This window comes from Syngnathus acus, chromosome 6 (genome assembly GCF_901709675.1).
Source record: "Syngnathus acus chromosome 6, fSynAcu1.2, whole genome shotgun sequence".
Taxonomy (NCBI): domain Eukaryota; kingdom Metazoa; phylum Chordata; class Actinopteri; order Syngnathiformes; family Syngnathidae; genus Syngnathus; species Syngnathus acus.
In genome coordinates, this window is record NC_051092.1 from 1,575,778 (window position 1) to 1,590,667 (window position 14,890).

At 43.1% G+C, this 14,890-nt stretch overlaps 1 protein-coding gene across 2 annotated transcripts in view; it reads right to left on the reverse strand.

The window, feature by feature from the left end:
* roraa (RAR-related orphan receptor A, paralog a) overlaps window positions 1-14,890 on the reverse strand; it is a 144,413-nt gene that overhangs the window by 102,187 nt on the left and 27,336 nt on the right. The window contains exon 1 of one of the 2 annotated variants that reach the window (XM_037254299.1): window positions 9,068-9,113. The exons of the other annotated variant lie outside the window; for it this stretch is intronic. Coding sequence (XP_037110194.1) covers window positions 9,068-9,098 — 31 coding nt within the window. The 5' untranslated portion in view covers window positions 9,099-9,113. Of the gene's footprint in view, window positions 1-9,067; window positions 9,114-14,890 lie in introns of those variants that run through there. 2 annotated transcript variants of the gene reach the window in all.

Genomic DNA, 14,890 nt, shown 5'->3' on the forward strand with positions numbered 1-14,890 from the left:
ATCAATGGCGTCATTAGTTCAAGCAAAGCAACAAAAACATGGATGAGATTCCGTCGTGGACTTTCGGAGCATATGGGCTGTCATTCCTCTTTAGATTCATCATGAACTATAACGGTCGTTTCGCTTAGTCGGCGTTTCTCCTCGACTCGCTTAGTTCGCGACTCGGGCTTGCTGCTTTTGTGTATCCCCCTCCCTCCGCCGTTCTGTCTTTATTATTATTTACTGAGCCCTCCAGCCAGCCAGAAGTCAGACTGCTCGCTGTCCTGTCCACTCTCCAGTCTAAAAACACGACAGCACCATCAAGAGACTTTGAAGAAAACAATATGTGACGGCACCGACGAGGAGCGGGGGAGGACATAACGAAAGAGGCCGTGGTCTCGTGGTGTCAAAAAGATTCAGTCATAACAGTTGAAAAGTGCAACCGCGTCGATAGATAGCAGATAACGTCAGGAGCGCCGGCGTCTACCGCTCGCCACTTTTAAAAAAGAAGATCCCCGAGAGTTTGACATTCATTTTTCAGGGAGGAGCTCAGACGCCCAAAGATCAATATCTAATCTGGTGAAATAAATTGCTCCTGTTTGTCTTTCATCTTTGAGGAAGTGTATAAGTATTCTGACAAGAGCGTAGAAGCATTAATCAAATGGTCGGGATAATGATTCACGGGGGGGGAAGAGCGGCGGCGCTAGCTAGCGTAGCCCGCTGGAATACACACGTCGGTTGTTGACGTCTCATCTTGTTACTTCGGCTCGGGCGGCTTGAGCGTAGATCATCTGCTCGCCAAGTCGCAAAGCAAAAGCAGGAATTGGCTAGCTAAGAAAAGGTTCCATTCCCTTGTGCACACGCTGCATAATACAGCGTAACATGCGCCGATGTCATACACTTGTGCATCTGACCTTCCGCTACGTGACAGTAAAGAATCCCCCCCCTCCCTCTCCCCATTTCTTCTCAGCCCTTGTCTTTGCAATTACCATGTTCCAATCTCAACTTGTCCCCACAGTCACCCACAATACCCAGAAGGATTGGCCGTCTTTCTTCTGGTACAGCAATTACCGACCCTATCTCTTTGAAACAAAAAAGTTTGGGTGTCGGATATTAGAAAATGTCAAATTCAGGTTATATTTTACTTTTAGTCCAAAGGCGATGCAGTTGGCTCTCTGGAAACGCCTTTTTTTTTTTTTTTTTGCATTATGCATGAAGCGAAGGACCTCACCGTTGTTATTTTCGACTGGGCACACCTGGGATTGACTAGGAAAGAAAAAAAAAAATCCCTCACAGCTTGTTTAACTTAAATACGTAAAGCTCTTAATAAAGACTGAGTTGATAAACATACTTTTAGCTGTAGTATTTTCTGAACAGGCTGAATTCCAATAGTTCCTCGTCGGGTGATGCGCATGAACCGAGGTCTCTTATCACAATTCGGCAGGACAGATTAATCACGTCCCGTCTTTCACCTGCACGCCCGACGTGCTGCCTTCTTCGGCAGCCATGACACCAGCACTGACGGTGCCAGACTCCAGTCTGCCCACTTGCTACACTTACAGCCGACTTTGAAATGGGATTTTAGAACAGCAACCTATTTTGGACTGTCTTAAATAAAAGTTGGTGATCCCTAATTTATAACGGTAGTCCAGCTACGGCTAACGCTATCCGGAATCTTGTGCCCAAATCCGAGTCTGCCCAGCAACTTCGTCTGGCTGCGGTGAAGCTCGTGTGGCCTGATGGAAAAGTCTGGTGATGTAACAAGCTTCACGCCCACTTCCCGTCTCCTCCACCACTTCAGACTTCCATGAGACTTCTTTTCCTGCCTGAATTTGGCTTTGCAAACACTGACAGACATCACCCAGTTTGGTCCTAACCGTTTTTTGTTTTTTTTTGCCTGACTAAAATACTTTCAAAATCTGTTTTTTCATTAACTCCCAAAGTATTTCAGTGTGAAATTTGAGCATGTTGGAAAGAAACTGTTGATGAGGTGTCATGATGAGAAATAAAGTAGTTTAAACAAAACCTACTTTGGATGTGATCTGGCATCATTCACGCACGCACATCTGTTCCTACTACTTTACTTATGAAGACCATGTCCAGATTTACTGTTGCTATGGAAACATAACAAGATGGACAGTCTCGTACTGACTTGAGCTGAACGGCCTTTTGAGCACTTTACTCAGCAAACTTGATCCTGTTTGGCCTTTTATGTAACGTCTCAAATGAACAGCTCTCAGTTTGGGACAATGAAAACCAGGCCGGACGGGAGGCAAAACAGTAGGGGGCGCTCTACTGTGCTGTCTGACTGAAAGGAATGCAGCCCAAAAACGTAAGTTGCTCATTTCCTCCAGGTGTTTGCAACAATAGCGGGTGCTTACAAAGTCGTGGTTAATCCTTTGCTAGCAACTCATTTGAGAGCTCTGAGGTGAGCAGACGTTGATGGAAACAGCTCCGGGCAGCCCATTGGATGAGCAAAACCAGACCAAGCAAAAATTAAGCTCGTTATAGGCCGATTTTTTTTTTAATTCTCTCAATTCAGCCGGCGTGTTTCTCTCCCCCCGCAACATGGAAGCGGGGATTTACATACTGCAGGTAAACTGGGGAATAAAGAACGCAGATCCAATTCAACCTCCGGGGAGCTAATTAGTTACAATTAAGTTTCTGCTTCACTTGTTGTGTGGGATTATTTGGTAAACAACCAGAGAATGTGGAAAGAATCTTGGCCTTCTCCCTGAACCTGAGAAGCGCTCCACTCATATGAGGAAATTTAGCCTTGTGTGGATTTTTATTCATCTTTCAGGCTCCTGTGGTGAGATATTGACATCAGACTTATTAGAGGCGTGTTGAAAGAGAGAGGAGAGCATCCACTTGATGGATTTAAAAGGAATTAAAGAAGTGCATAATCCGCCACTGTGAACACATGAGTGGCCGGTCTTATTAACAGAGCAGAGCCGAGTCGCTGTAAAACCAAGGCCCCGCTTTGAGTTAATTGCACGTTGACTTCATTAACCTTGATGTTCAGTTTGAAGCTTCCACTTCTTCGCGGGCTCATTATGCCCACAATCACATCGTAGCGAGAGCAAAAAAAAAAAAAAAAAGCTAACAAATAAAAAGATACGAGGTCGCTTTGGTTTGTGCGTGGGGAGGGTGAAGTCGCGCGACATGAAACAAGCGTCACTTGTGTGTTTTGGCGGCTTTGTCGTATCATCACCAGGTCTGAACCCTGTCAATGTCTGATGAAAAGCAAACACGAGATAGAATTGAATAATTAGTGTCACAATGGATAAAAAAAAAACATTGTGTAACATATTAAATATCAAAACGGAAGCCTGTTTCTAACCCGTTGGCTTATCTGCTCTTCAGGTGGAGCTCAAGGTGTTCCATGCCTAAGTTGACATTGGCATTCGGTGTGCTATGCGATGCAAAATGTTTCATTATAAGGCAGAGAGGGAAATGACACCTGCTGGGCAAACAGGCCATATATTGTAATGTAGCTTAGCCGCCACTCGCTCAACTGCTTGCACTACAAAGCGGCCCATCAAAGTGAGATCTGAGGGGCTGAGTGAAGAAGATCACGGCTCTTTTCACACCTTGTCAGACCCGCTCTCCTCTAGCACTTACCGACGTGGCGGCGCTTTTCCTTTGCTGGATCGGCAACTTTTTCCTCTCTCTCTCGCTCGCAAGAAAATATCAAAACTACAGCCACTGGATGGTTCTATTAAAAATGGTGCTTTAATTACTTGCAATTACACGCTTGCTGGCAAGTCTTGGGCACGATGACTGTAATTTCTGGACTATAAGACGCACCCGAATATAAACCGCACCGGCTAAAATTAGGGCAAAATCCGGTTTTATTCAAATATAATCCGCAGGAGTTTTAATTTTTAATTTCCATATATAAAACAAGATGTGCAAATCATAGTTTGGGCAGCTCTTATCTCGTACAATATCATAAAAGTCATAAAACATTCATATGTAAGCCACACTATAAAATATTTATACATTATATATGATATATCCATATATTATTATACACTTGTGCAAAAAGTAGCAGTTTATAGTCTGGAAAATAAGGTACTTTAGTGAAACATTTAAGACTAAATATGTTATTCTGCTGTTTAACCTCCACGGCAATTACCGGCCAACTTTATTTGGAACGTGTACAAGTGAACAGAAAAGAGACGTGTTTATCAAGTGAAACATCAAGCTGTGGCACAGGAAAAAAAAAAAACTCACCTAAAATGTTAATAATGGTGCACAACAGGCAGATTACAAGGCACACTGAGCGCCACCCACCGTGCAGCGGCCCCCAGAATGTCACAGGAAAAACTTAACCACATGCCAAAGGCACTCGTCTCCATCAACACAGAGCCAGGGGAGAATTACATCCGCTGACAACCAGCAACAATATGTAACAGTCTCTCAACTGTGGAGGAGACACACCAAAATGAGTTGGGAACTTTGATTGTCCCGCGCGTCGCCTCCACGCGGATGCGCAGCTGAGCCAGTGCAGCTGGCACCATTGACAAATGGGAAAAAATAGTCCAATTTGAGCTGGTCGTTAGCAGTCGGAGCGCGGCATTCCAGATAAATGAGCAGCTGCCTCGGTTATGGCAGGAGATCTTCCTGTGGAATTCCTGGGAGACCGGCCGGTACCGCAGCAACCCCTTGGCCGGCCGCGCCTTCGATCCGACAGGCCCGGCGTTACGGCAGAGGTGACCTTGTGGCGCCGCTCCTGCCGGGCTTCTTATTTTTACACTCACACCTTGCAAGTCTCCCTTGGCCTCCACTCTTATTTTTTTTTTCGAATCGCCATTTGAAGAAATATTGCAGCGGTTTTATTATTAACTTCTTTCCGTTGCGTTTCGTCAACAATGAAGGAGAGTGAGAAAGGGGTCGCTGTCTTCCGCGACAATTGGAGCAGGTGTGTCAGTAGTAAAATAGTCAAAAGTTAAATAATTCTGAATGCAGTCAAGCAGCAAAAAGTGAATTTCCTCGTTGGCCACATCGTAAAATAGTAAAAAGTAAAATAATTCTGGAATCAGCAAAAAGTGAACTATGAAATATAATAGCTAGCTAGCTAGCTGTCTAACTATCTTGTATCTAGCTAGGTAGCGAGCTCAGCATCTAGATAGCTATCTAGCTAGCATGGTAGATTGCTACAGTAAGAAACATGAAGTCGACACTTTATTTGATTTGGCCACAAAAATTGATGTGGCGGACCACATGTGGTCCCTTGAGTTTGACACCTGTGTTTCGAAAGGTGGAGAGAGCGAGACAATTTCATTAAAAGTTTCTCCTCAGGGTTGAGCTGGGTCAAACGCTTTTCGATATTTGAGATGTGATGTATATCGTTCTCTCTGACTGCATTTTTGTGCATGCGTCATTGTGTTCCAGCCAATGCCATTGTGCCAAAGTGTATATATATGTATGTTTCAGTGCCAATAGTGAGCATTGGGCCACTTTCTTCTGCACGCCCACTGTGGCCTGTGGGGCTGTGATGTTTTGTCAATGCCGTTCTGGCTACATTTGCAAGAGAAACAAACACAGACATGCTTGATTCTGCCTGTTTTTCACTCTATTTTCAGGACACGGCGAGTGAGTGCCATAACCCAAGGCGGCACTTAGACGCTAGCAGTTTAGAAATGAACTAGACGCCAAATTAGAAAAGGGCTGCCCGCACTGAAGCAGCCAAGAAGGAACATTCACAGCATAGGAGGATTGAACATTTCTTTTCAACACATCTTACTCAGACCGAAAGATTCCTCGAATTTTATTTTGTCCAAATTTGAGAGCGTGCGACTATACAAAGCAGCCTAATTACTTTTCTCAGAATTTTGCTACCAACAAGATATTTTTCAGGGACGAGAAATTCTGCTCATACAACATTTTCCCTATTTCCCACAAGAGATGACGAGATGATGAGGGATGGCTGTTCATGCAAATCCCAGTAGATCAGCAGTTTCTGAAATATTTAGACCGGCCCGTCTGGCACCCGACGACCGGCTAATGTTCCAACATGCATTCTTCCCCATACTGATGCCGAGTTTGAATTGCACGTTCATCTCGGCCATGTCTGCATTCCTAAAATACCTCAAGGTACAGTATGTGATTTGCTGATTCGATAAAATATTATGGTAGAGTTTTTTGTGCTCAGGATTGCAGTGATTTTGGTTTTAGATCAAGAGTGCTAACCCTAACCCTAATTTGTTGCAGTGGTGGTAGCTGAAAACCGTTTATAAATCTTAAGATATTGAATAATTCTGAGATACGGCCACTGAGATCCTATCGAAAGAATTCGGTCAATGTCGCTTGCATTCCTTTGAAAACACTTGTGCAAGAAGTCACAGTTTATGCGAGTACTTTGTGCTCCTTTGAACTCTCAGTAAGAAGCAAACACATTTCCCCAAGATTGCATAGCAATAGAAAGTTCTACTTGTCACCATGTAGAAAAAAAGATCCCAGAGACGAGCTCCGCTCTGGGACTTGTGCAATGACCTCGGTGCCACGCTACGTATGTAGATCCTGTCAACCATCCATAGGTGTCCCTCGTGATCCCACCTCGTCCGTCCCCCGACCAACAAATGAAGTACCGTTCTGTTGGACAGGCACGCTCATTATAAATAAGGATGTAAGAAATAAAAGAGGTAGCCCCTAAAAGAAACACCGGGTCCTTCCTCCCACCCTCGTCATCCCTCCGTGCTGGAGACCAGTAGAGGACGATAAAAGCATGTGGATCGTGACCTTTCCTCAGGCGCACTGAGGCAAATTAAGACCACACATCTGATGAGAGGAGACTCGAAAGACCTTCCAAGTACAGCCCCAATGCACACACACTTTCGAGTCACTGCACAATGCACAGGTTATATTCTTTGAGTTCTTTTGATAGCAAGCTGGAGGGCCGTATAATGTCTGTTTCATGCATTAAGAACACGGTTGTTGGAGATGATCTGCAACACATTCAAAATGTACACTCCACGGAAGGAAACTTTGATGAATGACTTCATCTCCGCATCTCTCACAATGCCACATGAAGAGTCTCGGACTTGAAGGCCAAAGCCGACCGCTAGAGACGACCTCGGGAAAACTAATTGTTTCCATTTTGAAACCGATTCGAAAAGCTCTGGGAAACTTTGACAGTTGGATGCAGAGAGACCAAACATCCAGGAAAAGAAGCTGTGACCGAAGCCATCTTCCAGAACATTTGCTGTTCTGCTCTCTGCCATGGGCTTGGCATTAGGGTCCAACCCAGCGAAGAGCAACATGAGTTACGCATTACGGGCAGGCTCTAGACTAAATAAAGCCTTCTCCTTGAGGTATAAATGGAAAATGACTCTTGGAAAATCTTTGCTGAGACAAAGTGACAAGATTGTCGTGGAGGTGTAATTAATCATGGGCGCAGCATGTAGACAAAGAGCAACAGACCAAGCAGCTTCTAAAGTTCTGAAGGCACTTCTCGTAGTTTAAGAGCGACAGTTCCACCCAAAAACAGACAAATGGCAACGAAATAGATGATTACAAGTCAATGTTCTTACCTGATGTGAGACAAGGAGGCCATCATCAAAGGGAGCCAAACATGGAGAGAGAGAAACAAAAAGACAGTTGATTAGGGGAAACCATGTTTTATTTTGGTCTTCTTTTAACTCATTGTACAAACTGCTTTGATCCAAACATATTGAGATCATTCATGATCACAAGACAGCTTTGTCGTCTTTTCAGATTAGTATCCGACCACAATTATATTCGAAAGGTCACTTGGTGAGACCTTTGGGTCACACAAGCTGGCATAACTCGACAGATATAAAACCGCCAATTTGTGTTACAATCAACATGGAGAACGACTCCCTTCTTTGGAGCAGAGATTATGTACGAAGGGCAAACGTAGCATTGAAGCTGTAACGGAGGACGTCTCTTCCTTCCTTCCTTCCTTCCTTCCTTCCTTCCTTCCTTCCTTCCTTCCTTCCTTCCTTCCTTCCTTCCTTCCTTCCTTCCTTCCTTCCTTCCTTCCGCCTCGCCTGAATACTGATGCATCTGACCGATTGCCACGTCTGTGGAATCTAATTTGAAAGGTGGACAGTGATGAATGTCTTTCTTCCACTTACTGACCGTCTGATGTATTATGCATCTGCAACTGATCAGAGGGGCCGATGAGGCGCAGGGAGACAGGGGGCGTCCATGTCCAACGCACCCTGACATTGGTTATATAAACGACTGCACCTCAACGCCTTTCATTTCCCGGCTCGCAGGTCACGGGAGAAGCTAATAGGGCCATCGTTAACGGGGGACGACTGACTTCAGCTGGGACTGCTCGCACGTTTTGATGACCCGCGCGTTTGACAAAGTCTCTTTACATAGTGCCTGAACTGTGCGTGCTCCCTTGTCAGTCTGGAGTATAATTGCCAGAGACACAAACGTGGGCAGCGGTCGGAGGCTAGCACCAACGGGCTACAGACCTGCCGCCGTGATTATCTGTCTGGGAATATCCCGAATCGAAATTTTCTGATTCGACTGAGAATGAATCATAGCATATTGTGTGAATGTACAGTCAGGTGAAGCACCCGTGGTTGCGGGAGTTTGAGAATGTTTAGCCGGATAATGAGATTTAAATTAAACTGTTAGGCAAGAAGTCAATAAACATCATCGAGATCGTGTATCAACGCTTTTGACATTACTTTGTAGTTGGCCAATGATGTCGCTCAAGAACAAAGAGAATTTGCAAAGTTGGACGTTGGACCGGAGAGATGTATCCTTCCAGGTTAGCTTAGCGCTAGCTAGCTGCTACGCCAGGATGGATAGATTGGATGAATTTAAAACTTTACCAAAATTGAAAAGAAAAAAAAAAACATCTTCGAGAACCACGTAAATGACTAGCGCTCGATTAAAAAAACAGCCATTGCTGAACAGATGAATGCGACAGATGCTAAGCTAATGTTCATGCTTGCCGTTACAAAGGAGTGTTTTGGACACTACTATCTGCCAGTTGAATTCAAAGTCCATTGCTTCCTAGTGTATTAAATTAAGGTTCCGCTGTAGTAGACTTTGGAGTAGACATCCCATTGCCATCTGAATGAAATGTTATATTAACCTTTTGGAAAAAGCTTTGCATGCCAGACCATACTTTGTTCTTCTCCGTGGGATGAAATGGCCCTGGTAATTTTGCCTGTGTCGAGAGGGAGAAATTGGTTCATTCTTTGCTTAAGTGTCCACCAGGAGGATACTCTCTGGCACAAAGAGTGCTCCTGAGCGCCCATCATGTACACATTTTAATGTGCCGAAGCAATATTAACTGAGCGGCAGAAAAAAAAAAAGCCCTCTTCTCACACCGCAGCAAGTCCAAACAGGTTTATGGCAGCCCTAATTGAACCATTGCCTGCTGGGATTTTTTTTTCCAAATCCAAATCTTTTTGCAGCTTGTAGCTACCAAATCAACAGAAGGTCACTGCTGTTGCTACCAGCCCAGAATTTACATCTGAGACAACTCTCTAAAACATACCCACAAAAAAAAAAAAAAAGCATGAGCTTTTCTGATCAGACACAAATAAAACATCGCGGCCATCACTGATTAAAAAGTACATCCGATTCATCATCCGCTGTTTTTACACAGTTTCTCACTTTAAATGTGAATTTTCAATTGAACCGTGGAACTCATTTGTGTAAGCCGTATTATTCGGCAAACGGCAATGTTTACCAGCCAGAGAGCAAGGGAGCCATCTTTAATTCATTAGAAAAACACACTTTGCGGAAAGACCTTTGGTGTGTGTGTGTGTGTTTGCGTTGCTTCGGCTGCTTTAATGCATACTCAGTATGCAAGGGAGGCCCATGTTAAAGTCGTGGATAATAGGTGAGAAAAAGCAGGGTGAAATTCAGTCCTCCTCCGATGAGCCGTTAATTAAGGAGGTGAACATGTTTGAAAGCGGAGGATTCTTCATTAGTCATCGCACAGCCGCACGTCGGTGGGTGGGAAGTCTCCCCCCGCTGTTTGAGACATGCTTTTCTCGAGTTTACCCACTTTGTTCATGTCTCATTTTTATTGACATATTGTCTCCACCTCTCAAGACAGCGTTTTTACTTCCTACTCCTGACCGAGAGGGATTTGAAGAGATGGATGCCGATTTTTGGCGGGGAAAAAAGAAATACAGATTAATTGAATTTTTTAAAATATAACACATAAAATAACAAATCATATGAATGCTAGGAGAATAAATGTGGCTAATGCTATGATTTTGCCAACAGTGGGTGTCCCGTAATGGCAGACTATGTTGTCATTACATTTTGACAACGGGGAGCCGATTTCACTGCAAGTGATCTAATTAGCATCTTATTAAAGAAGGAAATCAAAGTCTGGAGCTTGCACACTTTTTGTTTGAGAGTTCTTTCATCATTAGAGGGACTGTTGGAAAGACTATTTGATTCCATTCTGATCGCAAACTCACGAGCAAACAAATTCACTTTGGTCGGCACCAAATGATAGGCTTTATTTTTATTTTTTTTTGCTTCCTGTCGCAATGCACTGCCAAATAGACCGAACGGGGAGCGTAAGAAAACAACAGCAATGTAGTCATTTAAAAAAAAGGAGTCTATTTTAAGTCAGGGACAGCTTCTCGGCATTACTGAATTAATCAAATCCAAAGGACATCATCTTCAAACTCGACATCCCCCTAAAGGCAGGCATCTCATTGCGTATGCGGCGGAGGAAGCTTCACAACATCCTAAAAATACAGTGCTCCTGGAAGAGAGGTGCTCTACCAGTCTGAAGAGAACTGGCGGCGGGCCCGTGGGGATCCACGTTGTGATTGGATGCAAAAACTCGGCTTTCAGAACCGGCATTAGCGATCCGACCCTTCTACGTTGAAGCAAAGCCTGCGTTTGACAAAGCGGGGGAGGTGATTTGTTTTTCTTGCATTTTTCTTTTCTACTGGTCTTTACACATCATCTGATGGTCACCAGGAATAAGGAGGCCTCTGAACTGGGGATTTCTTTTATTTATTTATTTATTTGGCTTTTTACCCACTGCCTCTTTGAACTAATCATTTGGCTCCGGGCTATTGCTCTCCTGTGATCATATAATATGAGTGCAATAAAAAGGGTAGCGCTTGGACAGTAGATCATTTTGTTTTGCAGTTTCATCATCAACGTGAAAGCAAGAGAAAATTAGAGGCACTGATGAGGTGCTTAAAAGCTTAATGCTTTGGGTTGAGACATTTATGCTGAAGCACATCCATTAATACAACAATGTTTTTTTTTTTTGAGAGGACATGAAAGATACAATTAAGCATTTGATAATTTTCCAAGACAATGCGTGTTCTACCGTTAACACCAAAATTGGCTTTGTGTCATTTAGTCAAAATCGGGAGATGCGCTATTACTCTTCCACAAAGTGTCTAAAGGTTACAGTCTACCTCAAAAAATGTCTACTAAACTGTCATGAATATTGCATTATATTTATTGATGAACCAATTTGAAATACAAGTTGCCATTTAGAGTAGCAGTATCCCAAAAAGATCACCAAAAATCTTCCTACATAAGCTTGAATTAAAAAAATTAAAAAATCTGGCGACCATGGCAACCACGTACCATGGCCGATGCAAATTTTAAAATGATTCTGAAAAACAATGAATCACCGATTAATTGCAAAATATATCGTGTATAAAATATTTTATTTTAAATGTATTTTATATATAAAATATTTGTACTTTATTTTTATTTCTCGTCCATAGCAATGGAGCCATTTGGGGAAGACGCTTCTTGTGAAATGAAGCGGTGCGTACACACCAAGTGCTAAAATGCAGGAGGTCCCTCCCCGCTCGGCTCTGCACCATGAATGAGTCGCTGGCTCCCGCCGTGGGGAGCCGGTGACATGACTGTGATTGGACCAGACACAGGGAAGTTAGATCAAAGCAATCTCTAGTGTTTTGGCCCCCAGCGCAGTGTGGAGAGGGCCCGCACACGCGCCGCACCAATATAGTCACACAGCATGTAGAGTCTACATGTAGAATCTACAACTAAATTTTTTTTATTATCATTAGTGTTTGTCAACGATAGAATCAATTGAACAGGAATCTGATATTAAAATTGCCGTGCCTGTTGGGCAGTAAAACCAATTAGAGTAGAACTGGGCTAGGAAATCTTTACTGGGAGACCCTTGCCAAACATTACAGTTGGAATAATGGCTTTAATAACATGACATTTTGCTTGCCGAAAAATCTGGAACGCAATGAAAATAAAAGTCATTGAAATGTGTGCAAGATGCTTGCTTGAACAGAATTTTAATCAGAAGGGATTTTTTGTTTCTCTGAATGTTCTTATCATCCCAGTGTTGAATTGAAATGATGTTTTCTGGTATTTACAATGAACAGTTGCCTAAAGGGCACAATTGAAAAATTGCCAGCCTATTTGAAGGTATTAAGTACTCGTGGAGGCTGCTGATACCAGCCATCAATACTAAAAAAAAAATCTTCTGGCTTCTAGCAAGTACATCAGACTTGTGTTCAACTAAATAATAATAATAATAATAATTTGGGAGTAAACTGAAGTAAAATCATCATTATTTTAGCATTCACACTTTTTGCAACACTTCTTAACATTTTTGTATTTTTTTTTTTTAATGGAAGACATGTGTACATGTCATCAGTGTCGCCTGCACTATTGCTGTCAAATTTGTTGTGCACACACATGCTAGGTCACTACGCATCTAAACACACACACACACTCAGGTGAACGTATGCGGGGTCGAGCTGCTAAAAGTCGGATTTAGTGCCCTCCATGCGACCTTGCAGGTCACACCCACACATGCGAGTGCGCACTGTGCTCCAAAAAAAAGGAGCACATTCTGATTTTTCAAGACTTCCATTTCATACTTGCCAGACGTAAGTGTTCAAAAGTGACATTTTCTCTTCCCGTCATCTTAGAAATTAATGCCTCTGTTTAATTGCTCTCATATGGTTAATCCAAATTAAGCACGGCCCCCGAATCAAATATTCCATTTCAGTCGGATTGGCGGAGTTTCCCCACAATGTGCTCACAATCCCAAAGCGCTCTTGAATGAGGAACTTCAAACCTTGGCAAAAACCCAATTTGATCTACTTCTTGTCGGAGAGAATCCTCAAGATTTGCCATGGTGTGAATGCTGAACATGGCAGCATTGAAGTGTTTTCGTGGCTTACAAAAAGTACATTTCAAACGGAAAAACTTGCCGAATGGAACTCGATCGTCGATTTGATTGCGCAACAGCGAAAATTCCTTTCTCTCAAAGCAACCGAGCGGAATTGAACGCGTGAAAGGACGACCGAAGCGTCTCGGTGTTGCGATTCATGCGGCTCTTTACGCCGGCTGATTCATCTCAGCCGTGGCTGAATTCAAGTTCTTTCTTCGTAACCAAAAGATGAGGAGACCAATTAGAGCTGCGTTCATTAAATATCAAACGTTGGATTTATGCTCGTTTGACTATCATCTCCCAACGTAACGGAATAGTAGTTCCAAGGATGACCAAATGCGTTTGAGTGAGTCCCGCCACGTTACGCGAGCAGCTGCCCTTATTTATTGATAGCAACAGCAGGTCAAAAAGTCGGAGGCCAAACTTGATGTCATCTGAGAACGGCACACTGAACCACCGTGACTTAACCCTGATGAGAACGGCGGAAAGAATAACAGTACGAAGATGAGCGAGGATCTACACAAACAAGTTTTGTAACGGTCGAGTGTAAACGTACGAGAACGCGAGTGCGCCAGGTGTTTGGATTTTTAACAATGAAAGATTTCACGTGGTACCCGCCCGTGAATAAATACAAAAATATAATGATTCATTATAGCGGCTGCAAGAGAGTCGAGCTCATTTGAAGTCATTACAGTAGATCTCGGAGGGCCTGTTGGAAGTCAAATTATAAATAAAATTTAGCATAATAAGGGCCGCTGAATATTTATTTTAGGGCAAGGAAAATAATCTACTGATTTTTTGTTTTTAAAATAGTGCTTTTGAATTGACTTATATGAAACTAACTTAACTCAAATTCCATCCAATGTTTTGCCTGACTTTGCTGTTTCGAATCATCCCGTTAGTCAAATAAGAAAGAGCGGGACTTCCTGGAATTCGACCCGCGTGCCAGGGCAGTGAGAGCAGCGTGCTGTTTTCCGGCAGCCAAATATAAATCAGGTGAACTTTGTTATGTAACTCGGCGCCATTGCTTTCCAGTGACCGAGACTTTGCGGCACGAAGCTAACGTGGAGTTCACGGCTCTTATTTAGCGGGTCGGTGGAATAGAGAAGGAGCAGCTGAGGGCCGTCTGCTCGCGGAGGGCGAAGCCTTAGCGCCGCCTAACAAGTAGGAAAACTGTCAGACGGGATTAATGCACTACCTTAAACCTGAGTTAATAATAAATGGGATGTTTATTCGTTCAAGGGGAAGCCATAGATAACAGCGCCGCAAACCCCGCCTCCTACTGCCAAAAAGATAAATTCTGGTTAAGTGGAGGACCCGCCTGCTTTGTGGCTTCCACTTCCCAAATCATTAGGAGCAAAACAAGAGTTTTATAGTTACGAATGGAAAAGGTCAGACTGCTTGCCTCAAATGAACAAACTTTACGATACTGTACGATATTACGTCTGTCGTTAAATTCAATGGCTTAAGATGCGTTTGGAAAGATTCATGACGCTTATGATACTGGCTGGAGATTGGAGTGAGGTAAGAACTGATACTGAGAACTGTTACGATAATGAGGTAATGATAAATAAATACAAAATAATACAAAATAATGAAATTAAATTAAATGCAGAGGTCAAAGTTGAAGTATGCAGGTAAAGGTTGGAGTCCCTGTAAAGCTGTTGCTACTAACTGAATGGACATATTATATTTAAGTCCCTGACCAAGTACTTGAATACTAGTTAACAACCTGCCATGTATATTTGTACTTTG